The sequence below is a fragment of the Alligator mississippiensis genome, chromosome 4 (genome assembly GCF_030867095.1).
Source record: "Alligator mississippiensis isolate rAllMis1 chromosome 4, rAllMis1, whole genome shotgun sequence".
Taxonomy (NCBI): Eukaryota; Metazoa; Chordata; order Crocodylia; family Alligatoridae; genus Alligator; species Alligator mississippiensis.
Window position 1 is genome coordinate 104656423 of NC_081827.1, and position 25879 is coordinate 104682301.

General features: G+C 43.5%; 1 protein-coding gene across 1 annotated transcript in view; it reads left to right on the forward strand.

Annotated features, from left to right (window-relative positions):
* Window positions 1-1883: 1883 nt before the first annotated feature.
* Window positions 1884-25879, forward strand: part of NUAK1 (NUAK family kinase 1) — a 68466-nt gene continuing 44470 nt past the window's right edge. The window contains exon 1 of the mRNA XM_014606485.2: window positions 1884-2904. Within this exon, the coding sequence (XP_014461971.2) occupies window positions 2650-2904 (255 nt within the window). The 5' untranslated portion in view covers window positions 1884-2649. The remainder of the gene's footprint in view (window positions 2905-25879) is intronic.

Here is a 25879-nt window from a genome sequence, read left to right on the forward strand (position 1 = left end):
AAAGGGGCACACAGATATCCTTTCTTTTACCAGCACAGAATGAATTCCCCTTTCCCTCTCTTCCTTGAGGGAAGGGATAGTAAGTCTCATGCTTCAGGATTTAAGTCAGTCTTTAACTTTAAAAGATGAGGATGGAATGTAATATTAGTAGCCATTTTGCCTTCTTCCTCTGAAGTGTCAGCTGTCAGCCTTCACTGGAAACAGGAGACTGAACTGGATGGACCTCAAGTCTCAGCAGCATGGATGCCCTGATGTTTCAAAGATGAAGGTGCAGAGTCAGTGGGTACACAGGGACCTGTGCTTTCACATCAGCCCATCAAGTTAGTGAGGCTAAGCCAGTAACCTCACCAAGGCATGCTCCTTTTTCTTACTGCAACAAGCTGGAGGTGCTCCTCCAGATTCCTAGCAGACAGTGTCATAGCAGTGAAGTTTGGCACCCAGGGCAAAGACTGCAGTGGCAGCCCACCCTTGCCCCGCACACCGATCCAGGGGGCACATGCGCCCCCCATGCTTGCTCAGGAGTGCATGCAGCAGTGGGAGCTGCCCTTTCCCCATCCCCACTCCCACCCTGAAATGAGCTGTTCGCAGCTCCATCCTGTGCCCCGCTCTGGCTGTGTGGCGCCTGTTGGCATCCCTTCACTTCTGCGCCCAGGGTGGTCACCCTGCTCGCCCCTCACTTTGCTACAGCACTGCTAGCAGAATGAAGCCTTTCATATACTCCCAACAAGCTAGGGGTGCTGCACAAAACACTTCACACCCCCGCACTCAGTCATCACAACATGCTAACCTTGGCAACCAAGTGACCTCCCAGGGAGCTGGGTTTTCACATCAGACCAGCTAGTTGGAGGTGCCAAGCCAGTAAGTGCAGTACCCTCAGCACAGTCTCTGGGGTGTCTCGGTAGGCCCCAAAGCTTGACACTATGTTGCCCCGAGGTAAATCAGAGCAGAATTTGGATTCTTCAGATTTTCCTAATAGGTTAAAAATACTTGCCTGGCCCCTGAACAGGGTCACAGTTGGTGCACTCTGCCAATAGGGCAAGCCAGCGGGGGTGCCCTCTGTTTATCGAAAAGTTCTAATTACAGAAAAACCCTACAGAGCTGTTGGGCTCCTGGGACATGTAATCGTTTTCTGGAAAAAATTTCTAGACATTAATGACTACAATTTTATCTGGGCCTTTATCCAGTCCCTGTGTGTACCCACACATAATTGTGCGCGCATATATTGATGTCTGTGCACTGCAGGTGCAAGCCCTTCGACCCACATTGTAAAAAAATAAAAATAAAAAAATCCCTGCGCGGGCGCCTACACTGTCAATTATTCGTCACCAGGTTTTTCTTGTCCTTTTGTTTTTTTTGCAGGGACGAATTTCAATCGGTACTCCGCACGGCTGGAAGGTGAAGTGCTCGCCTGCGTGTGCTTGCGCCTACAAAGTACAAGCTGCTTTGTATGGGGGGGAGAGAGGCTTTGTGCTTGAAGACATGGGCTGAAGGATCGTTTTAACATAACCTAGGTATTTCTTTGGCCACGAGCATTGGGAAAGCACTTGGAGGCACTGCAGGAAAGCAAGGGGGCAAAGAAAAGGCCTGGCTGTGGGTGACACCACACCAGCCCCCGGTGGGTCTGAGAAGGCAGACGCCCTGTCTCATCATCATCGCGTCTCTGGGTGGGGAGTCCTCTATTGTCCCTGTTGTGCCCCGCTGTCCGCCTCTTTCGGTCCCTCTCAGGCGGGGCCGCCGGCTGCTCCGCGGGGCGTCCCCGCTGCTGCCTCTCCCCGCCCCGGCGGCCGCCTGCCCGGCCCACGGCCCGCCCCGCGCCTGCACGGGGGAGAGGGTGGGAGGGAGCGGGGCGGCTCCCGGCTGGAAATCCGCTAGTCACTGGCTCGCCCTCGCCTCCCCGCCCCAAGCGCGGCCAGAGGCGAGCGCGGCTGCCGGGCCCTGGGCAGAGGGGCAGGGAGGCAGCCGCCCGCCGCCGGCTGCGCAGCGGGACTATGAAGAGGCGCCTCCGCCGCCTGCCGCCGGCCCCGCTTCGGCCCGGGGGACACGGGCGTCTTCCAGCCGCACGTGTGTAGCCGCCACGGGCTTTGCATAGCCCCCCCCGCGCGTGTGTGTGTGTATACGTGTGTGCGAGTGTACTTAAACGTGTGCCCCGTGTGTGCATGCGCGCACTTGTGCTGAGCGGTCGTGTGTGTGTGTGTGTGTGTGTGTGTGTACGGACACGTGTGCTGCGAGAGCCGGGGGTGCGCTGTTTGTGTGCATGCGTGTGCGCACACGTGTGCCGTGAGTGTGCACGCGTGTGCGGCGAGTGTGTGTGTGTACCTATCCGTGTGCTGGGAGTGTGCACCGTGTGCGTACATAGAGGTGCGCAGTGAGGGTGCACGCGTGTAGTGTGCGCGGTGAGTGTACACAGCCGTGTGCTGTGCGGACGTCTAGGTGTGCTGTGCGTGTGTACGGTGAGTGCGCGCTCCGTGTGTGTGTGTGTACATATACGCGTGGTGTGTGCGGTGAGCGTGCGCGGTGTGTGTGCATACGCGTGCTGTGTGTGGTGTGTGCGGTGAGTGTGTGTGTACATCCGTGTGCCGTGCGGGCGTGTGCTGCATGCGCGCGCGTGTGTGAGCGCGGCGGGGCCGAGGCGAGGGCCGGGGCCGGCGGATGCGGCCCCCCGCCGGCGGCCGGCCGGGCGCGGCGCTGAGGGCGATGGAGGGCGCGGAGCCGGCGGGCGGCCCCCCGGAGCGGAGCGCGGAGGAGCCGGCGGCGGGCGAGGCCCCCGCGCCCCGCAAGCAGCAGGGTGTGAAGCGGCACCACCACAAGCACAACCTGAAGCACCGCTACGAGCTGCAGGAGACGCTGGGCAAGGGCACGTACGGCAAGGTCAAGCGGGCCCTCGAGCGCTTCTCGGGCCGAGTGGTAAGGGACCCCGCGCCACACGTGTCCAGATGTGCAGGGTGTTTCTTATGCCCCAAGCCCTCGGGGGGGGGGAGGGGGGAGGGAAAAAAAATACAGTAGGGTGGATTGGGGGTTGTTTTTTGGGGTTTTTTTGGTGGCTTCCCACCTGTTCCCACCATTCGCAACCTCCCCAGCCCTTGCCCTGCTGAACCGCATCCCCCTTCTGCCTCTTAGCAGGTTCTTCCCTCCGCCCTGCCCTGCTGGAGCTGCCTGCGGCGGCCTCAGCTTTGCTGACACCTGCAAATAACACCGGGCCTGCCATGCAGCCCCATTGATTGCAGCCCAGTGCCTGGCTCAGCCGGGCAGGGCTGGCTCAAGTCCTAAAGCCAGCCCTGAAGTTGCTCTTTTAATAACTGAGTCTTGCTTGCTGGCACCTTGTACCATGTCTGGAATAACATGCAACATAAGTGTGTTACTCCTAGTCTTTATTTTTCTCCCCCCCTCTCTCACTGAAATGCATTAGGAAAGGGGTGGTATGAGATGTGGGGATTGCCTTAGGGATGGATGGCACAAAGAAGGGGATGCTTTCCCCAACATGCATCTTCATTTGGAAGTAGGCTGGTTGATCTGCAGTAGATGGGATACAAAAGCAAGACAGCGTCCCAGCCACAGCCAGGTTGTGTTTCATTTATCTTTTTGTTTTGGTTGTCTGCACACTCAGCACATACCCAGATGCAGAAGCAACATTAAGAGAGAGGGAGAGGGAGAGAGAGAGAGAAACCTGCCAACGAGGTGGCTTTCATAATGGACATGGCTTTGCAACTGTATATCTTTGTGTCCACAATGAAAATGAGAGAGGTTCAGCCAAGTTGTAGAGTTGCATTATATATACTTTCATTTTATGAGCTCATTTGGAGGCCGGCTGCAGAGAAACCAGAGATGAACATCTCTGCACATGCTCACTCCGATTCATGATTTTTGGAGTTTGCTGCTTTGGCTGGTTCATACTTTCAGAGTAAGGAATGCTCATTGCTTACATAGAAACCTACTGATATTTAAAAGTATGCCTTTTCTGAATTGTATTTCAAAAGTACACCCCTTCCCATAAGCAGACCTATTAAGCCCACAGGCAGAACTACTTTTTAAACACAGATAATTGAAAAATGACTAATTTTAAAACATGTTCAAGGAACTTTAATCAGATTTGGCTGGAGAGAAAGGCGTCTTCTGAATTGACTTTCTCTAGCTGAGGCAATAAAAGCTCAACAAAACAGGAAGAGAGTGTGAAAATCAAAACATAGATGGTTTTTAAAGGCAGATTGTATGCAACATTTTATTGTTTATTGTTATGTAGAATAAACTTATTTATAGGAGTATTTTTTGTAATTTATGTTGTAGTAACATTGCTCTTGCATTTAGAAGTACAGCATTTATATTAATTAAGCTACACTCAGGTTCTGACATAATGGTTTTTGTCTGAACCTTCATCATTGAGTGTGTGTAAAATATCTGCATTTTGGCTGTTCTTAGAGCTATTTACCATTGACCTGAAGTTAATGAGACCTGAAGTTAAATAAGAATGACTTTTTTGCATTTTCCTACCTCACCTTATACTTGGACCCTCAATTTCTCACCGAGATCAATTCACACAGAAAAGGAGAATGCAGTAAAAGGAGGTTAGGGCAGGAGAGATTCAGGGTTTTCCTTCAACTTTTTCCTTCTTTTTCCTGGCTCACCCTCCAGTCTTACTTGTCACCAGCATTTATGCCATCATTGAAGTGGCTTGAATACTATGGCCAGCAGGGGATGCACAGAGAGCGGTGTCAGGCACCATTCCTGTCATGACTTCAATGCAAATTGTTAAACAACCAGAAGCTAGGAAGCAGGAGTCCCAAGGTCACTCTTTAACCTAGGTGTTTGCTTCCTGTCATACTAGTGGCATTGCTAATCTTTTTTTTTTTAAACAACAACTCAATGGTATGTAAATATTTGAAGCTGTACTGCAACAGATTGCAAACCTGCCCCTTGGAAGCAACATCACATTCCCAGTAACCAGCCCTGTCCAAGTTATCTGAATATTTTGCGTTCCCAATTTTTGTGAGCTAAATTTGGGAGGCTAACAAAAAGTTCAACTACACAATGTTTTTGCTAAAGATTCTTGTATGATTGAAAAAAACCCTTTCATACACAACATGAGCTTTGCATTTTCTCCAGGGTATAGGGCAGTAATAAACAACAGAGGAGAAACTGGCAGGTTTGGCAAACTGAACCCATGATTTTGATCTTAATTTGCTGTAAACTAGAAATAACTCCATTAAAGTTAATGGAATGATACTAGTGTAAGAGGACAGTTAACTCCATTGTTTGTAAGCAACTCAGTGTTACTTCAATTAAAGTCAGTAGCAAGATTCTTGTGGACTTCAGGGGGAGTAGTATTTGGTTCACTTTTAATAGTTTATGGGTACTCTGTTTGCTATTGTGTTTTTATTTTCCTTCTTTCTGTTTTGCATCAAAACATGTCCATAAAGTGACCTGCAAGTAAAGCCATTATGCAGACTGTATATTTAGTTTATTGTTGGAAACAATTATTTAAATGTGTGTACTAGTTACTACAGTTACTACATAAATTGTTGTTGTGCGTTGTATGAAACAGTGAAATTAATACCCACTACATGGTACATTGGGGCACCCTGTTCTCCAAACAAGATTTCCTTACTTAATACTGGCTGGGTATACCCTGTACATCTCATGACAGTTAAAGTAAAAGTGCCTGTAAGCGTAAGAAGGAAGAGATGATATAGAAAATGTGTGAGGTAGCATATACATTGACATTTTGTGGGTGTTTTCTTCACTTACCCTCTTGCACATGTACAGTAGCAGAACAAAGCTTTGCTCATGTATTGTAATCTGTTGGCGTGTCTACATGAGATGCTATGTAGCATCTGTGGGCACAAACTGTGATGCCAACGCTACTGAGCAGTAGCAACAAGCTACTGTGCAGTAGGGTCGGAAAGGAGCTGTGTGCCACTGGGACTCACAGTAATGGCAGTCACTGCACAGTCATTTAGTACTTGTGCTAAAACAAGTGCTGTGCAGTTGGACATGCATGTAGACATGCCCCACAAATGCCTAATGAAGACATCCATTCCAGTCATATACCTTTAAGACACACTAAGTGCATCTACATGTGCACTTTACTGTGGAGCTGACTAATTAGCTACACCATCTACCTGTGCACTTGTATTAGGATACAGTAAATTAATTGTCCGGGACAAGTACTATCCTACAGCAGAGTTACATGTGCTGCAACGCACATGTAGATAGTGACTAAGGCTGGCTAGGGCATGAGGTTGCTGCAGTGCGGGGGCTGCCCTGCTGGCTAGCCCCATAGTGTAGCAACCTTGTGTCCCATCCTGCCCCTCTATAACATGCTGAGCCAAGTCAGAGCAGCTCTGGGCTTGTAGGCTGATCCTCTGGACCCCCCGCCAGCTGGGGATGCTGTGCCCTGGCTCAACATGCTGCGTTCCCAGGTGCACGGCCCAGGAGCAGTAAATTCCCACTAAACACCACTAAGTCTTGTGTGTGATACATCATCAAAGTAGATGTTTCAAGATGCAAAGAAACACTGTACTCCTGGTAATTTACTCTACACTACTGAGAGGTCTTTTCAACTTTATCCCCATCTTAGTGTATTTTTATCTGGAATTACATACAAGGCAGTACAGGGTACTGTGCTGATATTGTGCATGTTTTGGTAACATGAGCAAAAAGGAGGTGCGGCTTTAATCATGGAAGGAGTGCAGCTGAAAGCCTAATACTTAGCCTGATGCATCCAAAACAGAATATAATTTGCTTCTTCAAAAAGAAAACATATTAGGAGCCTCTACAGATTTAGGGAGTCCTCCCTCTGTCATGTAGTCCTTTCTTTGCAGCCCAGCATATTAACTGTGGTTCTTGCTGTCCACTCTCTCAAGCAGTTTCACCCAGTCTCCCTCCATCTCAGCCTTTGTCCACAGTACAGATCTTTCTTTCTGCATGGTCTGGATCTTCTGTCTGTCTGTTTCTCTCTTTCTTTCTATCACAGGCAAGCTTAAGGTAGCAGGAGCTGCAAGTGTAGATTTTTTTTCTTGGTTCAGTCCTGAGCCAGGGTTTCTTTTCTTCCTCCTGGCCAGCAGGGGGCAGGCAATACTATTTTTCTTTCCCTGCTCTTCTGACAAGTTTTATTATTCTGAGAATTGATGGCAAGCTGCAGCACAGCATAAAACACAAGCATTTTGCACCTATCAATATAGATGCTTACAACCTATTTACTTTTCCAAGTAGAAATGCACAGTGCAGTGCTTAGGTATGAGGGTGCTACCAATGGCAACGTGATTCCAGATTTGCGTTTCTTAAAAAACAAACTTTTGTGAAACAAATCAATAGAAACACTTGCATAATTTTAAAAAAATCAATGAAAAACCTTGCTTTAAAACAAATCAGCTTCCCCTCAACTCCATGCTGATAATGCAAACATTATTCCCAAGAACCTGAAAGTGGAACAGTCTCTTTTAAATATTTATGTTTAAAAAGGGGGGAGGGGGAACTGCCTTCACTGATTGTCACAGTCCTTACACAGAGAAATGCAGAACACTAATAGTGAAAAGTAAATTGGATTTTTAAAGTTTTGTCATTTTAATAAATAAGGTCTTATTTCTAACACAGATAAATTGGTTTGTTGACAGCATGGCTTTTGTATGGAGAATGACCCAAGTTAGGAGACAGAGCAGATTTGTGAGTCATGAGGCATAGGCACAGCAGAGTAGGACCTCTGCCTTGGTTTTTCATCCTGCTGAACTGATTTCAGGATAGCTATGGACCTTGTGTGTGTGGGAAATTGGCTGTGTACCGTTGAAACTTTTCAGCTTTCTTAACTCAGGGCCTCCTTAGCTTGCTATTGACTGTCCACACGTGTATCCTTCCATGTTCTGCCATCCTCTGTACACTGAGGACCAAGAAGGGACTGGTGCAGAGCTTTTAATTACATGATCATCCACCAGTTTCCACAGAACCCTTGCTTAATTCAGTGAGTGGGTGGCTATTCAGTATTGATTTATATTCTCACTATTCAGGGTAGGCTGCTGTGCATTATTTGCTGCATACTATCCAAACCCATGGGACTATCTGTTCTTTTACTGTAATCAGGGTTTGAATTATGGGGGAGCTCAGGGGGGCTGAGTATGTGAGGTAGGAGTCCTGTGAACAGCCACCTTCCTCACTACACAGTCCTGCTCCCTCCAGTCTGTCTCTCTGTGCTCTTCCCCCTTGGCTCTTGCCTCTGGGATCTCTTCCCTTTTTATTTCTTTCTTTGTACAGCCTGGATGTCAGGGAGTACTGGAGAGAGAGTTTCCTTGCTGTCAGTTCCTGTGCCCATAGACAGCCTGGAGGAGTAGTTGCAGTCCTGCACATCCCCTGCATTCAAAGGATGAAGCATGCTCAATGAGTCCATGGAGGCATTTCATGGACACTCCAGTTATCACATAGGACCTGCAGTGGACTGGAGGTCTCTCAGTGTAGATGGACCCTTTGGAGGATTTATCTTCCAAACTCTAACAAGTCTTTACTGAGCATGTGCAAGCTGATTTCTTTGCGGCTTATAACTTAGTTACAGCGGGCACATTTTCACAAGAATGGCACAGTCATATCCCTGATTGCAGGGCAACCCCTGCTAAATTCCAGCTCTCTTTTTACAAAGGATGGAGGTGCTAGAACATCCTATGAAAAGATTGAAAGAATTATTATTTTTTTAAACAAAACAATGCATTTTTCCCTTTCCTTGTTCTTGGAAATGCCCAGACTGTTTCAGCTGAAAATTTCCAAATATATTCATCACGAGGCAGACATACAGCATGGAAAATTTCAGTCAGAATCTTTTAAATTTACAAATTGCAAACAACTGAAAAACAGTGTCTACTAATGGGAAATGCAATGGCATCTTAATGATAGGCATAGCTACCTCCACCATCTATAGGAAAGATGGGTTTGGGGTAGATTTGTTGTGCATTGGTTCAATTCCTAATTATTATGCAACTATTCTGAAACATTTGCATGACTGTTCTGATTAAATTCAGTGATGTATATTTTTTTTTTACCTAATGTCCTTCACAGCACAACACCACGTATTTATTATGGAGGAAGCTCTCATGAGGTTGTATCAGATGGCTACAACTAGGGCAATGGTTACCAACCCAGAGATCCTAATTGACAGGTAGATCCCAGAGCCTCTTTGGGTTGATCCTGGGCTGGGGGGGACAGCTAGATGCGTGCGCATGTGCACACCTGCTGACCTCAGCCCCAGCTGGTCAATCTGTGGGGGAGGGAAAGGGCAGGGGCCAGATCAAGGCCCTCGTGGTGAGTGACTGACCGTGAGGCCCAGCCAGAAGCAAGGGAAGGTAAGTAGGGCCCCAGCCCATCCAGGTGGTGGAAGGATTGGAGCCCAGGGGGCTCTTCCAGGAGTGTGAGGGGGGCTTCCTCCCCATCTCTGTGGGGGTGGAGGCAGCAGAGGCAGCTGCTACTGCATCTTGAGTCCCGCTGCAGCTGGCCACGTGGGCACGGCTCAGGTCAGCAGCGGGGACTCACGTGGGGGTAGCCCTGACATGGCTGGGTCTGGGAAGGTCTGGTCATCCAGGGATGCATGGGGGTGCTCCTGCTGCTGGGCGCATCCCGGCAGAGGCTTTGGGGGCCTGTGTCCCCCACACCTGTGGTCTGGGCACAGTGGGCAGACAGCAGCATCAGTAGCCTCCTCCCAGAGCACAAGTGAGGGGGGCACAGGCACCAGGCTGCACTCAGTGGTGGGAGCCCCCTTCATGCGGCCCTGGACCGTGGAGAGTCCCAGACCTGGCTGCTAGGCGCTATGTTCATCTGGCCGCCAGGCAGGCGTGGCTCAGTGAAGCTGTAGCACAGAAGTGGGATTGGGTCTGGCTGGGTCTGGGACACTGTGGTTCAGGGGTGCATGGGGTGAGGCAGGGGAGGTGCAGTAGATCCTGGGGTGCCCCTTACTTCCAAAAAGTGATCTTCACCATAAAAAGATTGGAGACCACTGAGCTGGGGCTATATCCTATTTTACCTTGACATGCCTAAATGGCACATAGGTAGTTGCACAAGTGTAATTTTTGTCACCTACCACAGGATTCTATTCTGGATTCTATTTCCATTTGCATTACTACACTTACCCTGCCTTTCTTTTCTGAACATGCTAAGAAGGCTACACTATGTCTCTGTAGGTCCTGGGGCAGAATACAATTGCCTGGGTGCCTGCATAATGCTGTGTCAGTCCCACAACTCTGATCACAGAAAGTTTGACGATAGGCTAGGCGTTGCACAGAGTGCTTTCATTTTGAAACTGGCCACGTGGTAGCCAAGGGGAGAAGATGTGTGTATGGCCAGAGGAAGGAGAATACACTAGAAGGAGCATGGTTCAGTGAGATGGATGCGTCCATGGCAAGGAGGGGCCCCATATTCTGGCCCTACCCCTATCCCTATTCCTATCCCTGGTTTTTCTGCACCTTGCATTTAAGATTTATGGGATAAAATGATTGAACGGTAGAGGGATAGTTTCTGCCCTATTAGCACAATAATGGTGTAAGAGCCTGTATCAATGAGTAGCCAAAAGGGAGTGGTCTCATATTCGTTTTTAATCTTTTAATCAAATCAAAGAATGAAATGCTAGCTTTGTTTCTTGGGTAGGTATCAGGTGATGTTCACTGGAGGACCTTGGATCCTTAAAGGAATTGATTACAGTAGTGGTTTTCAACCTTTGGTCCATGGACCCCTGGGGTTCCACAGACTGTGAAAGATAACTATGATTAATCAAAAGTATGTGAATACCCACAGTTACAATTCAGAGGGGTCTGCACCTCCATTTGACATTTCCAAAGGGGCCTGCACCTCCATTTGAAATACTTTAGGTGTCCGCAAGTGAAAAAAGGTTGCAAACCACTGGATTACAGAATGCCTGGATTCTGTTCCTGCATCATTTAACCTTTCTGTCTGTTCTCTGAGCAGGGACAATACTAGTTGATGCAAAGATGTTATGTAAATGAATAGGCCAAACTCTACCTTGTTTTATGCCCCATGCCATACAGTTGAATTCATGGTATAATTTGATCCAATCTTTATATGATATTTTGTCTTTAAAGAAGTCCACAGTTAAAAGCACTGTAAAACTTCTAAATGTTATTAGTAATGGTTTCAAAACACCACATATGTGAGAAAACACAACAAAATACGTATTGGTTGTAAAAATTCTCTTTCCTTATATATTGATCAGCTGTACTGTGTTACTGGCCGTGTGTGATTACTTTTTACTTTTAAGAATCACAATAAGGATACGACATGGAGACAATTATCATGTATATTGTAATTTGGGGTGATATATGTTAGATAGACTATTTGGAACATGCAGTTCCTACTGAAGAGTGCTTATTCTTTATAGAATTATAATGGTCTGTGTTTTGTCTGGTAAATAAAAAGTCTTTGCTGAATTCAAGACCCATTAAGTGGCATGTGGCAGCCATAACAATGCCAGAAGAGAAAGCCATATATGGGTTAAAAACATGGACAGTATTTGGCAGATGCATGAACCTTGGTCACATCCAGATCAACATGCAGAGCCATGAAAATCAATGTCAAAAGACTATGGGAAACATTCCAGTACCCTTACAACATACATAGATCGGCTGACATTTTCTCTTGCACTCTCTGCCCCCTCCCAGCCTTTCCCAACGCATGAGCCAGAATTGGGCTCTAAATTGCTAGGGTATGCCCCTCATTCTACAAAAAAATATTCTTGTTACACCTCTGATGGAACAGTGTACCAGCTATAGTTGGTGTTCCCAGGAAAATCGGCCTCAAATTACTACTCCTGTTACTAAATATGTAAGCAGTATTTATCAGTGTATCCTTAGCTATCTTTTAGCAGCTGTGGATACCATGTGGGTCCATTTAATAAAATAAACTAAAAACAATTTCCACTTTGCTAGATATATGGGCAGTAGTGGAAGGGAAAAACTACAAAGCAAGGTAAAAACTGCATATGTGTGTTGTTATATTTGATGACCAATTCATTAAAGCCATAAGTGTATCCAGGCTTTCAATAGTGTTCTCCTGCTGTTGCTTCCTGTACTCCCTGGCTATAGAATCAGGCTCTATGGCTCTGATTTGTCTAACCCACATGAAAGCCTTTGAGCATCTGTAAGTTATGATTTGAGAAGTATCTGCTTTTAAACAGAACATATTTATCACCATGTCTGCCCAGACAACATTGTACATTGTATAAATTAGAGAATCCTAGACCTTTGAGCACCAGGGGGCTGGGTGAGATATTCCATGAGACTATGGTGTCTGGCCATACTGATCAAACATCCTGGCCCCACACCAAAATACCAGATGTTTAATACATGTAGAGGCCCTTCTGTAACCTTTAACTGCATGGTAAAATGGGAAAAATGCCTGAATGCAATCATCCCTTGTTGAAATGTCTGAATTTCTGGTTGCAACTTAATGTAATTTTTATACCAATCACTTTGAGTACAAAGCAGGCAGTTCTTAAATCATGTTAGTAAACTAATATATATTATTAATATTTGTAATATCCTGGCTTTCAGAAGGCATATAACATTTGCTACTAGTTTTGATGGTTCACACAAGATATCAACCCTTAAAACTGTCACTGGTCCAGGATTTGATATGAGACTTGCTCAAAAGTGATTTTCAGGCTCTGTTCTTAAACACACGGAGGAAAACCATATTTTTATAGGCTGTTCCTTTTATTTAAATGAAAAGGCAGCTGTAGGAAAAGTGTTGTACAGGATTGGAATGTTAAGAGTAATACTAGTGGAATAAGAATAGCTAGCTACTCTAGGGTGAACTCAATGCTGCAAAACAAATGTAGCTTTTTTCTGGGGTTAATAACTTATTTCATAGGTGCAGAGTCTATTCCCCCTGAAATTGATCACGTAACCACTATACAGATGTATATACCTGACCAAAAACTTTAAAGCAAACTGTTATGGTTGCTTAGGTTAAATTCCACCAATTGGTGCATTAATCTAGCCAGCTACCTTTGAAATCTACACCCTATTACTCAGCTTCACTCGTACTAGAATAGTTTTCTCTCCACAGTGCTGTTTTCCACTGCCCACCACATATTTTTGTTTACTTCCATGTCTCTTCCCATATCCCTTTTCAACTTTTCATGGTCTCCCTGCATGAGCCATTCACCACGTCCTCAACCCAATTGGTGTATTTGTATGATACACTGGGAAATCAAAGAGGGCATGAAGTGAGATGTGAGAGAGCTTGAGGGCCTTTGGGATTCAGTAGGATCAGGAGAGTGACAAAGGACGTCGGGGAACCAGAGGGGAAGAAGACTGTGTGTTGTGTAGAGGGTAGCTGAAGAATTTGCTGTGATTCTAATATTTCAGTATTAGAGCTGCGCCTTAAGTATTGGGGGTAGGATCCTCAAAAGTACCAGTCCCTCAGCACAGAGACAGTGGTTAATATATCTTTGACTGAAAACGTAGAACATTCACTTGTTCTATCAAGAGTTAGTGTGCTAAATTTGGAAACTAAATTCAGTTATGAATATCTAAGCCAGGAGGGACTTTTGTTCTGCTTTAGGCAGACCTTGCAAAGCAGCCCTAGCTATAGAGTTGCTACCAATATATACACAATTTATTTCCCATGCTGAAAAGAGATTTAATCCCTACTACACCTTCCAATCTCAACACAATCCTAGTGCTAGATGTGATAGGGTGCCTCTGTAATGTTCACTTTATTTGAAAATTATTGGTTTGGTTTGAAAACAAGTGTGAATAGTGCTCTTGAGTTACCTATTACACAGCTTAGCAATGGGGGCTGGATAAAAATACCACTGTCCCATGATCATTCTCTTTATATTAAGCAAATGTTGCTTTTAATTAAGAACAGTGTTTTGAGTTTTTTTCTATTTATCACTGATACATATGGTTAAATCAGCATCTGAGCAAAAGTTTAATGAAGAACATGGCAGGTTTTTGTTTGTTTTTTTAAACCTCACTGTCATGTAGTTTTGGGATTTCCAGGCGGGGTGGGGAGGGGTGGAGTTTGGTACTCTGGAGAGGTAAAAACTCAGTAATTTTTGGTTCTATAGCGAAGCTTAATTGTGTTTGTCACAAAAAGTGAAATGAGTGGATTATCAAATAAGTCTTGGAATATAGAATGCTTATATATATAGTTACGCTTAAAACCAAGATGTATCTCATAATCACCTTAGCAGTGGTGTTTTGTGGTTTGCTGTTTCAAGTGGAACATTTTGGCATAGGAAAAAGTGACCATTGGGAGAACACTGAAGAGTGAAACCTCCCTGGTAGTTGGATGCTCAGCAGGGGAAAGGGTTTCCCCAAAGCTGTACTCCCTGGTGTTTGAAATGATTACATACCAGTATGAAATATTATAGCCCATAAAAATACTGGCTAAAACACAGTACTACTGCCTGACCACAAGAGTATTTAAGATACATTAGTAAGTGAGACGTCTAGACCTATACCAGTTGGGTAAAAACATTTTTGATCTCTCTATTGAGATAGCAGTTGATAACTAGGAATTTTTGTGTTTCACTTGATGTTTGCTTTTATGGCTCATTGGGCCACATCATTGGAGAGTGGGTTTTCTATGGCCTTAACTGAATTAGGTAAAGGTGTACATGAGTGGCACTTACCTCACTCTCGCAGGCAGATAATTTTTTAACCAGGTCTGTACACAAGTTATAAGGTGATTGATTATCTGTTCCAATATGCTCAGCTGCTTCTTCCTTTACATAATTTGACTTTTCCTTGTTCATTTTCATTTAGTTTTTTTTGCGGCACTCCTTGCCCTAATATCTGAGTGCTTCACAAACACTGATATTTCTCACAATATCACTGTGAGGGAGGAAGAATTATTTTCTCTATTTTACAGGAAAGAAAATGAGGCCTGCTTTATACTTAAAAGTGTTGTTGGCGTATCTGTGTTGGTTAGGAATATATGAAAAACTCACACCCCGATGAACACCACTCTGCTGGCAAGAACTCTAGTATAGTTGCAGTTATATAAGCAAAAATGTCCTTTTGCTACTGTAGATTATTTTGTTTGGGAGAGTAGTATAAAATTTGCCAGCAAATAAAACTCTGCCAGTTTAAGATGAATGTCCATTAGGGGACATTTTCCTATTTGCTAGTATTATTATATTGATAAAAACCTTTCTAGTGTAGACAAGACTTCAAGTACTGATAGTTTTATATCAGGGTTTTCCAGCTTGGGAGCAGCTGGGGATCAAATGCCCTCGAGCCCTCCTAGGCTACAGACTCCCTAGTTTCCCCGGACTATACCTTGCCCAACCTCCAGGGCTGCGAGGAGGAAACAGAAGCTGGACGAGGGAGGACAAGTTCAGAGACCCCAACAGCAGCAGCAGGAGAGTGATGGAGGAAGTGCACCTGGACCAGGAGCCTGGGGACTTTAACCCTTGCAAGTGGCTTTCAGCTCATGGTCCACTAGTTGGACATCTATCATTCAAATGACTTAGCTAAGGTCACACAGGAAGTCTGTTGCATAATGAGAAACAGAACCCAAATCTCTCACCATTTCTTGCCTTTCTCTTTTTGATTATATGTGGCAGCTTCATGTATCTTAGGGGAAAAAAGCCCATCACTTTCTTTGTGACCAGTAAAGTGAGTGTATCCCTTTGAGATTATGGTTATATTCCCATGAGTAATGGAGATGTCATCCTTTTTCTGCCCACATAATGTAGCCTCGTATTCATGTCCATACTCTTCCTCATGTCAGGTCAAGTACTTAAGGCTTAGAATGAACAAGGGACTTCCACTGAATTCTGCAATATATTGGCAGCCAAGAAGCCTGCTGTTCTTCTTTTCCAGCAATAATTTTATTCCAAGTATAGTCTGACAGTTTTCTATACATCTCTTTATTTCAGTGAAATAAATATATTCTCATGGTTCATCCTGTCTGGCATTTCATTATGAAAATGTATTCTAACAGGACTTATGAAATGCTTCATTGTGGAGTTCATATTACTGTAGAGAAATTCATTAGGGAGAAGAATTTCATGACGTACTCTAACCTTGCCCTTTCCAGCCTTCCTAAGATGAAAAGAAAAACTGGAGCTTTGAGTGTTACTGATTATCATTATTGGATATCATTATTCACTCTCCAAGTGCAAAACAGAAAATCACATTCCTTGTGATGCCTTTGGACAAAATGCTACCCTCAGTTATATTACTATCACTGTAAATAGAAGAGCAAGATTTGGCCCTTTATTTTAATTGAAGTATTTGCTTCACACAGGCAAGAACTAAACAACACACTTGAAAATGATCTGTACAATTGTCCGTAGAGCAGAATTTGTGTTTTATGAACTGGCAGATCATAAAGGCAGCATAAATCATGTAAAGCAGTCTCATTTACTTTTTCTCTTTTTTGCAGATGGGGCTCACAGAGTAGAATTGCAGTCAAATGTCTGCTTCAGGATATTTTAGTTGAACTGTACAAGTCCATTAAACAAATGTAATCGCTTTTTGGAAAGAAGTGCTATATGTTTGAAACCAAATGTTTTACATAGAGAACATCTGGGTAGTTCTCAGTTTATGTGTACAGCACATCAGACAGCAGCCTTAGTAAGCTCAGCTGGGAGGCTGCCTGGGATGTGGTTGTAGGATATGACAGTTCAGTTGTTATAAGAAATAATTTGTATGAAGTATTGCCATAAACCAAATGTTTGGCACAAATAGCTGGGTCTTTGTTTCACTCTACACCCAAATTCTTTTCATTGTCTGCCCAACAAAACCCACTATGACACTTTAACAGCTTATTATATAAACTGATTTCAGTGTTGGCACATTCTGAGTTGTGGCACACACATGAAAGCACACTTCAGAAAATAGTCACACTAAAAGAAGAGCTCAGATTGCTTCATCTTGAGCAAGAAAACTGTTAATCTCTGTCATGGATTATCTGATGCATTTGTGATATTAATACAGTGCTTGCAGGTATTAATGAGTGCGTGAACTGGGAAAGATCAGTAACTTGGTGGTAGTCATGTGTATTCTTGTTTTGAGGAATGTAAAAATACAAAACCAGAAAAACACATGCGGTTAATACAACACACAGGTTCATCAAGCACTAATAAAATAACTTTTGTTCCTGGAGTCAGTCAGTCAAATGTAATGAATTTGGGTTTATTTCAGCTAAATCGCAGTTAATGCAGGTAGGCCTAGGAAATACAGCTGGTAATCTAGGTAGAAGATGTTGAAACATTTAATTTTAAGTGTTACAATTAAGTTACTTCTACCTTTTAGTGGAGGAATGCGTGGCTCAAATGAGATGAAAGTTGTTGTTACGTTCCAGACTACCTAATGGAGCCTCCCCTTTCCGGGTAGTTTAAGCAAAAAGTTAAATTAAGTGGGTTAGGCAGTCTTTTCTCATTCCCTCGTGAAGAGCAATTCACATTGCACAACACCACTTAAATAGTTCTACGCAGTATGACATGATTTGTGGTATTTGCTGAGATGAAATTCTGGACAGAGTAGCTTGTGAGGGAATTGTTCTTTACTCTGGGGGATGTGGTACATCCAAGTCTGTGTTAAGGTCACTGGCAGGGTGAGGTGGGAAGTTTGTATTGCTGCTGTTGCTCTACCTAACTTCTCATATTTTGGCAAAGGGAGCCCAGAAATTCAAGTACTGATACTCCTTTGTTCACCTGACCTTGGCCAAGTGAATGCCAAAAAATAGAGCTGTGTACATGAGCTGGAAGGAGGGGGCTTCAGTCCTAGAGATTATACAGTCTGAGTGGGTTCTTTGCCAGAAACCTTTTACTTGTTCCTTCATTGTGGAATTCCGAGTTGACTTTTTTCAGACCTAATTCTCTCCAAACTGCTTATAATAATTGTCTTGATTGCTGAATTAATTATAGAGCAAGGAGAACAGGTATCCTTCTCTGATGCTGCAGGATCATGTGAAAGGACAATTAATTCTTCGGCCTGCCATACCTCAATCAATTCTAGACCTCCCTGGCCTTAGGGAGCAAAAATATGCTTGTTTCTGTATTACAGTATCTAATGAACCATTAGGGTATCCTCTGTAATTTTCTTTTGATAAACAGCAAGGAGTAGCTGCAGGTTTCTCTACCTTCAGGAATACTGACATTTCCTAGAAATGAAAGATGAATGGGAAGAATGCAAGCAGTGTACTTTTCTCTCTGCATATCAATTCTACCAGATTTTGTAATAAATTTCAAGATTCTGTTACTAAAGAGGGCAATTAAATTGATACTGTTTGAGCTGTACAATATGATACTAAAGCAGAAGCTGTTATGAGTACAAGAGAGGAAAGTTTAATATTACAGTGATCTGTAGGCCCGAGAGCAAGCAAAATCAACTGGTGAGATGTAAACTTTCACAGTTGCCAATACTTGAAAATATTTTCCAGGAGCCGTTCTCCAAATAGGATGAGGGACTACAGTTTATTAGCCCCCCGCTACAAGATTCTGTTTGCATTCTGGTTTATTTTAGATTATTTTAGAAAATATATCTTAGTCATAATGTCTTTTGAGCCTTGTGTGATAAACAGGGTACTCTCTTTCCATTTATATGCTTTTGCGTACCATGTGCCATGTTTTCTGCACCGTACATGACCCTTATAACTTAGCATGCCCACAGTGGTCATTGGAAAGCACTAACCCTAAACCCCATCTCTGAAATCCATGCTCATCCAAAATCCCCTTTGATTTAACTAACATTTTTAATTGCTCAAGGAATGTAGGTAGGGGTTCAGATTAGCACAGCCCTATCCAGGAATATGGATTCTCTAAAAAGAAAATTCAAAAACAATTCTTTCTGATTTGTGGGTCGCAGGCTGGAAAGAGACTTTCTCTTCCCTTTTAATTAGCCTGTTTGTAAGGACTACATTGTGAAAGGAATAAAACAAAATGAATGCAAAACCCAGGAAAAGCAGGGTAAAAACAAATGCAGGAGCACACGAAAACCTCTGCAATTACATTTTAAAATGACTTATCACTAGTGATAGGAGAAAACAAATATAGGTCTGTGATTTTCTGAGCACTAACAAGTTCTGGGGCTTCTTTAAATTCACAGAAGTCCCAAACAATAGCCTTTGGTTCATCACCTTCTCAGACCCCTCTGCCTGTTGTAGTGGCTTTATGGAGGGTGGCAGGTCCCCTCTTTTGCACTAGCAGTGTGGCCAATATGCCTGTTTCCCTTTCTCCACTATCTTTTGGGGAGACCAGTGGACCTGTTCCCTCACTGGTATCTTCAAGGAGTATCGTCTTCCTTTCACTGGGTCTGACCAGCTTCCACTGAATTTAGTAAAGAAACTGAGTGACTTCAGTGGGTGCTGGGTCGTGACTGTTTAGCAGGATGGTTTTTCCCTCCATGTTCATTTTGATACATCTTTCTTTGGCAGATTACTCTTCAGTTTCAACTGTCTTATATGAAGAGACACATTGGTATCATCATTGAGCTGTCAGTACAGTGGACTTTGTTAGTATGATAAAATTTAATGATCTTAGTGGCAATATACATTGTGCCTGCGTGTGTGTGCATATATACAGACACATACATACATATGTACACGAGAGAGAATAAGGAGAAGGTTTTCCTTCATGTAAGCACAATTCTACTTGTTGATCTGCACCACCACCACTTAGATCTGCCTTTTGATATGAAAATGTACCTGTGGGTTCTTGCAAAATGCTGGCTAATTGTAAGATACAGTTTAAACAGCAAGGACTGGCACATGATATGTTTATAATAAGTTTTCCTCCTTAGCACATGTGCTGAATGGTGTGGTGCTGTATTTGGAAGCTGATGATCAATAATGATTGCACAAATATAACCTTATTTAAACTATGATATAAACAGACACAAAAATGGATGCTACAAGTTTTTTTCCTACTTATAAGTAAAGCCAGCTTTTTTTCTTTTTGGTTCCAATAAAATTGTAACCTGGAAGGAAAGGAGTTAGACTGTGGAATCCCAGTTTGATGTAGCATTTGGCTTCAGTAAATGGAAGCCAGAAATAAACATCTGCTTGGCAACTTCCACAAAGTTAAATATAAATGCAGTTTCTATTCTTTTCAGTGAATTCGGCATTCAGTATTGGTTAATATCTATTCAAAAGTAATGACTCCATAGTTAAGGTTATAGTGCTGTTTTTTTTTTAACATTGTATTATAATATGTATTATCTAGTGCTTTCTTGGGATATAAAAAAAAAAAAAAATCTATATAAAATTTCTCATGTCCCCAGAGGTGAACTTTGTAAGTTTAAAGGTAGTTAAGTAGGATGTTTTTGAACATAGAGAATTGGGGAAATAAGTTGGTTATCACTTTTTAAAATTGTTCTGACATTTTTTTCCATTCACAACCCAGGAGGAACTTGATGTAAAACTTTAAACTGTGTTTTTTAACTAGTCTTCCCACAGAAATAGAGCATAAGACTGTTTTAATCAGGCACGAGTACCAACATTTTAGGTATGAGGAGTTGCAGTTTTTTAATGTTCTTGTGACAGGTCTGGGTGACAGGTACAGGTTAATCTATTTAAGAGTTAAGCCTCTAGCCCTTTTTACTAGGAAGATAAACTTTGGAACTCACAGTTGCCAGCTGGCAGGATACTTGTTTTGAATTCTAGCTCTGTCACCTCACAACTTTGCACTTCCCTGCTTATGCAGGTGTAGACCAGGGGTGTCAAACATATGGCCCATGCAACATCTCCAGCCTGCAGGGTCTAATGAGTTTTACCCCTTCTGATATAGGCTATGTTGGATCTCCTTAAGCAATGCCACTGAGAGAAAGTGGCAACTGTCTGTTTCCCATATCCCATACTGCCATTGCGTTCTATCATTCCTGTCTGAGTGACACACAGTTTTTGAGAGTCAGAGTCATTGGCAGTCCTTCAGTTGGAGGATGACAGTTTTCTATTAAATAAGGAAGTCATCTATGAGTCTGTAGATGATTGAAGAGGCCAATCTGAGATCTGCATCTTTGAGTGTAGGTGTGGCAAATAATTCCAGAAGGAAGGAGTAGATCCTGGTGATGTCAGGTCACAATTTTTTCCCTTTGTCTCTCTTGTCTATCTCCCTCTGTAGTGAGGTGAGTTTGCTTGGAATGAGGGATGCCTTGTCATACATCATGGTACCATTGGGGATGATTCACGACTTCAGTCTCCTGGAATTGATGTTAATATTACATTCTTCAGATTGGCCTTCAAGGTGTCCTTGAATCTCTTCTTTTGCTGACCTCTAAAATGGTGAGCATCAGTAATTTGGGAGTATAGGATCTGTTTAGGGAGCCAAGTTTCTGGCATTCTTCTTATGACATGTCCTGTCCAACAGAGCTGGTCCTGTATAAACGTGGCTTCAATGGCTGGTGGTGTTTTCCTGAGCCAAAATGTTCTTTCTTCTGTCCTTCTAGTTGATATGGAGGATTTGCCGAAGATATCCCAGATGGTAATGTTCCAAAGCTTTCGGGTATTTCTGGTATGATGTTCAAGTTTCACACCCCATACAACAGGGTAGGGGCCTGGTAGACAAGTAGTTTGGTTTGGGTCCTGATGTCATGATCATCAAAGACACAATTTTGGACATATCCAATGTCAGCACTGGCAGATTTTGTCCACTGTTGAATATCATCATTTATGTTTACTTTTTGGAACAGGTAGCTACCAAGGTAGGGGAAATGATCAACATTTTCTATCCACGGATTGCCCTCTAATTGTAATGTGTGGAGGAACTGCTGCTTGGTTTGGGGTGGGCTGGTAAAGTATCTTGGTTTTCATGAAGTTCTTTGAGTCCAAGCATTTCATGTGCTTCGCAAAAACCATCAAGAGTGACTTGAAGCTCTTCAATTGAGGGAGCACACATGACAAAAACATCAGTGTATTGAAGATCAGTAACGGAGGTCTTGGGTTATCTTGGATTTGGAACATAACTGGTTCATATTAAAAATATTCCTGTCCATGCAGTATTGGATTCTGATTCCAGATGGAAGTCTGTCAGCAATGAGATGTGGAATAGTTGTTATAGAGATGGAAAAGAGTGTTGGTGGAATCACACATCCTTGCTTGATACCAGTTCTAATAGTGAAGGAGCACCCCCTGACTATTAGAATTGGGGTCAGGGAGGGATGTTTGGACCCCACCCCCTTCCACTTTTTGAGACCTATCTGATGCTGTGGATTTCAAGGAAACAGATGAAAAGTGACAGCATCTGTAACTTCTGTGGTCACCAAGGCAAACTTACTTCACCTGCTGATTGTGCAGGAGGAAAATGCTTTTGAATTTTTATTAGCATGCCTGTTCTAATGTAACTTTGTGAATAGGTTTTGGAAGATAACTTGTGTTGATCCAGTTTGAAAAACTGAATACTTCATACTTATTAACATTCATTAATATATATTAGGTCTTTCTTTCAAACATATGCACTACTGTAACTTGGGGGTTTGTTATTGCTTAATAAACACCTTTCCTGGTGGAGGAGGTGGCTTTCACTAGGGTTATAATGTCCATCAATAGAAGTGATCATTTGGGGATGTGCATACTTGTTCTCTACAAAATGTGAGAGATATCAAACAACATCTGGTTTAGGCTGGATCTGAACCAGTGCACATCTAGAAATGAAAGCATGTTTTTTTCCATTGCCTTAGACCTTCAGTTCTTTCCCCTTTTACAAGTTTCACTCTACAAAAAGACAAAAAAATAGTAAGTGAACCACCAACCCATATTTTAAATGTTCTTTGAAAGGAATTCTAAGCCAAACCAGTTGCCTTTTACTTTTGAGGGTAAATTTGTCTTGAAATGGTCAGTGTAAGGTTGTCAGATCCAGTTGAAGATAATGAAAAGTCAAGGAAGAGTACCGTCTGCACATGAGAAAAAAATGAATTGTCCAGAGAATGTTGGTAGAGGATGCAGAGCAAACTTATGCCAAGCTTCATTTGTGCAGCACAGGACAACAGATCCCAAACAGTAAGAGGATGTAAATTTTCCAGCAGATCATTAGTTTCTCAGGAAATACGCGCATAAATCCAGTTAACGTATATCATGGATGGGGAGAGCACCGAAGGGGAGGAAGGGTGTTGCACATGTACCTCCTGTCACCCACTTCGTGTATGTGCAGCATAAATCTTTTGGTCTGAATGCTTCTGCTACTCAGGAAACTTCGTTACACCACAGGCAGTTTCTTAGTTTGTGAATATAGGAGACATTATTAAGAGAATGAAAATCTGCCTATGATTTATGAGTCACTAATTCCTTTTGCTGAATCACCACTAATATAATAATGACATTTACAGCCAGCAACATTTGGAAATGAAGAATTAAAACATAGATAAAAGCATCCTGGCTCTTTCAAAAGGCACAGGCAGGCACACACAGTATCAGTTTATGCAAACACCATTTTGATTTGACATTTATCATCTAGATCCAGAACTTTCAGTGCCTGAGTGGAAAAATGAGTTTCCCTTCAGGCAGCAGTACAGCAGCCATAAATCACCTTTAGTTTTAGGAAGCAATCTTTTTTATGTGACACATTGGGAAGTAGAGAACTAGAGGAGTTAGCTACAGATGGGGTGGGGGGTTTAAAATGTTTTTACCATACAGAATGAACTTGTTGGAAAAGGTACCTTGCCCTTTTCAGAGAGAAAACTTAAAGGTGCCTAAGTAGCCTCTGTTGGCATGATCCTGTTTGCCCTTCTACACTTGTTGATGCAGCTGCTTGCTCTTAAACAACAACATTCATCTTTGTAAATGTCCCCGTAATGACATGAAGAAACGTGAAAAAAATAGCAAAAGCACAGCAGCCTTGAGGTTTAAATCAGCAGGGATCCATTTGGTACGCATTGCCCCATTACTGTTTAGAGAGAAGTATTTAAGCAACTTCCTTGATTGTTGCATAGTTTGCCAGTCTACTAAACAATGGAGTTGGGTCATTTATAAATAATTAAATAGGATTTTGCTGCATGACTGTCTCCCAAGGAGCATTGCCATGGAGATGATCTGGCTCATGGGATCTGAAAAGTAACAATTTCCAAGACAATGGTAGTGTGTTGGCTTTAACCTTCTCTGCACAGAGAAAAAGAACACTCAGAGACAGATCAGCTTGATGTTTAAGGCCGTATACTAATTTTACAGCACCTTGCAGTGCTCTTTTATCTGACTTTTCACTCAGTGCATGAAATGTTTTCTCTGTCTCTGTGGAAGTCTCTTGTAGAACTGTTTGCACTGTATATATTCACTATAACTTGGAATCAGATTGCCACTCTTGCATCTCAAGCTCACAAGCAGGACTGTGGCCCTGTCATCCCTTTATAAGCTAATGCCCACAGGGGGTTCTTAGGGAGGAAATCAATGCCATTAGGATGTTCTTGTGGATTTCTTTCCTCATTGCTTGCCTCTTTCAGATGGAATAGTTCTCCCCCTACCCTAAAACTTGGCAGATCCCAGATGACTTATATACAGCTCTCTTGATCCCTGGCAATAGAGCTCCAGTGAAACTGCACTGGCAGGGACACCCTTGGGACTTCCCAGTTTCACAGCTCTGTTTCCCTTTCTCTTCAGTTCTTCAGAGGGGAGATGATATGTAGGTCAAGAGCCACAAGTAGATACCTTTACAAAAAATACAATATAGTCCCAGGCTTTATTTTTCCTGCCTAAGTTCCATAGGAGGAGGAACAGTATGTTCTTCCCCCCACCATCACCTCACATACTATACACATCTGCCTTTTTTCCTGGCCTGCCAATTACTGCCACCCTTTCTGCATAGACCTTACTTCCCACCATTGTGAAATCTTGACCTATACACATCACACTCTTCTTCCCACCTGGGATTCTGGGGGACTGAAAACATCTCTGAAACTAGCTGGATCCACTCACTTCCTGTCACAGGATGGAGAGATCTCTTCTGTTCACAGCTCTGGGGAAATACAGGTCTCTGTATATTTCACACTTCCTCCTCCTTCCCTTCAACAAAAGCTTTAAATAACTTCATTAAAATGCATTTTTAACATATTTCCTAATACAAGTATTCAATCTCCCTCCCTCAGGAGATTGCATTCTCTCCCAGTGTCACTTCCCCTGCACTCCAGAATGCTGTTGCAGTAACAGATTGGAATTTGAGGCAGACTAGAACTGGTATGCCTAAGAGCTTGAACCAAACTAAAATTCACTGCCCCCACAGGAAAGGAAGAGACTGGGGAGGTAGGGGGAATGGGCAGAGACTGAGGAGCAAGGCGGAAGAAGCAAAGACTAGGAGAAGTTTGGGGGAAGGGGCAAAGGCTGTGCAGAACTGGGAGTGTGCAGGTGGCAGGGTGGGGCAGGAAGGCTGCAGCGGAAGGAGTGGGCAGGGCAGAGGGCAAGGGGGCCACCTGACCCCCTCCCTTAGCCACTGCTTTCCCTGCTGTAGCAATCCAGGTAGGGAGGGGTGGTAGGATTCAAGACAACCCTCCAATACTTAGATTCTATACCTGGAAGATTATAAAGGATTTATAAATTTCCATCTATAGAATCTAATTACCGGGGGGGGGGGGTCATCTTGTATTCAAGGTTATCTTATATTTGAGCAAATACAGTAATTTGCTTATCAGACAAGCTGAAGCTGTGGTATATAGAAGTGCTGGATGAGGCTTTATGAGAGAGGTCTGACTAGATCAGTGGTGCTCAACCTTTTTCCCTGGGGAGCCAAATGGGCAGTGCCTGGTCAGCCTGCGTACTCGATCCAGCTGGTGGTCCCAATCCACCCATGGTGGTCATAGGGATCACAGAGACCTGGTGGGACTCCACCCATGACTGGACCACGGGTATAGATGGCTATACCCTGTACAGTAGGGATCGTGTAGAGAAAAGGGGCGGGGGTGTAGCTCTCTATGTTAAGGAAAGCTACGCGTCCCTGCAAGCCGATATTGGTGACCAGGGTGGA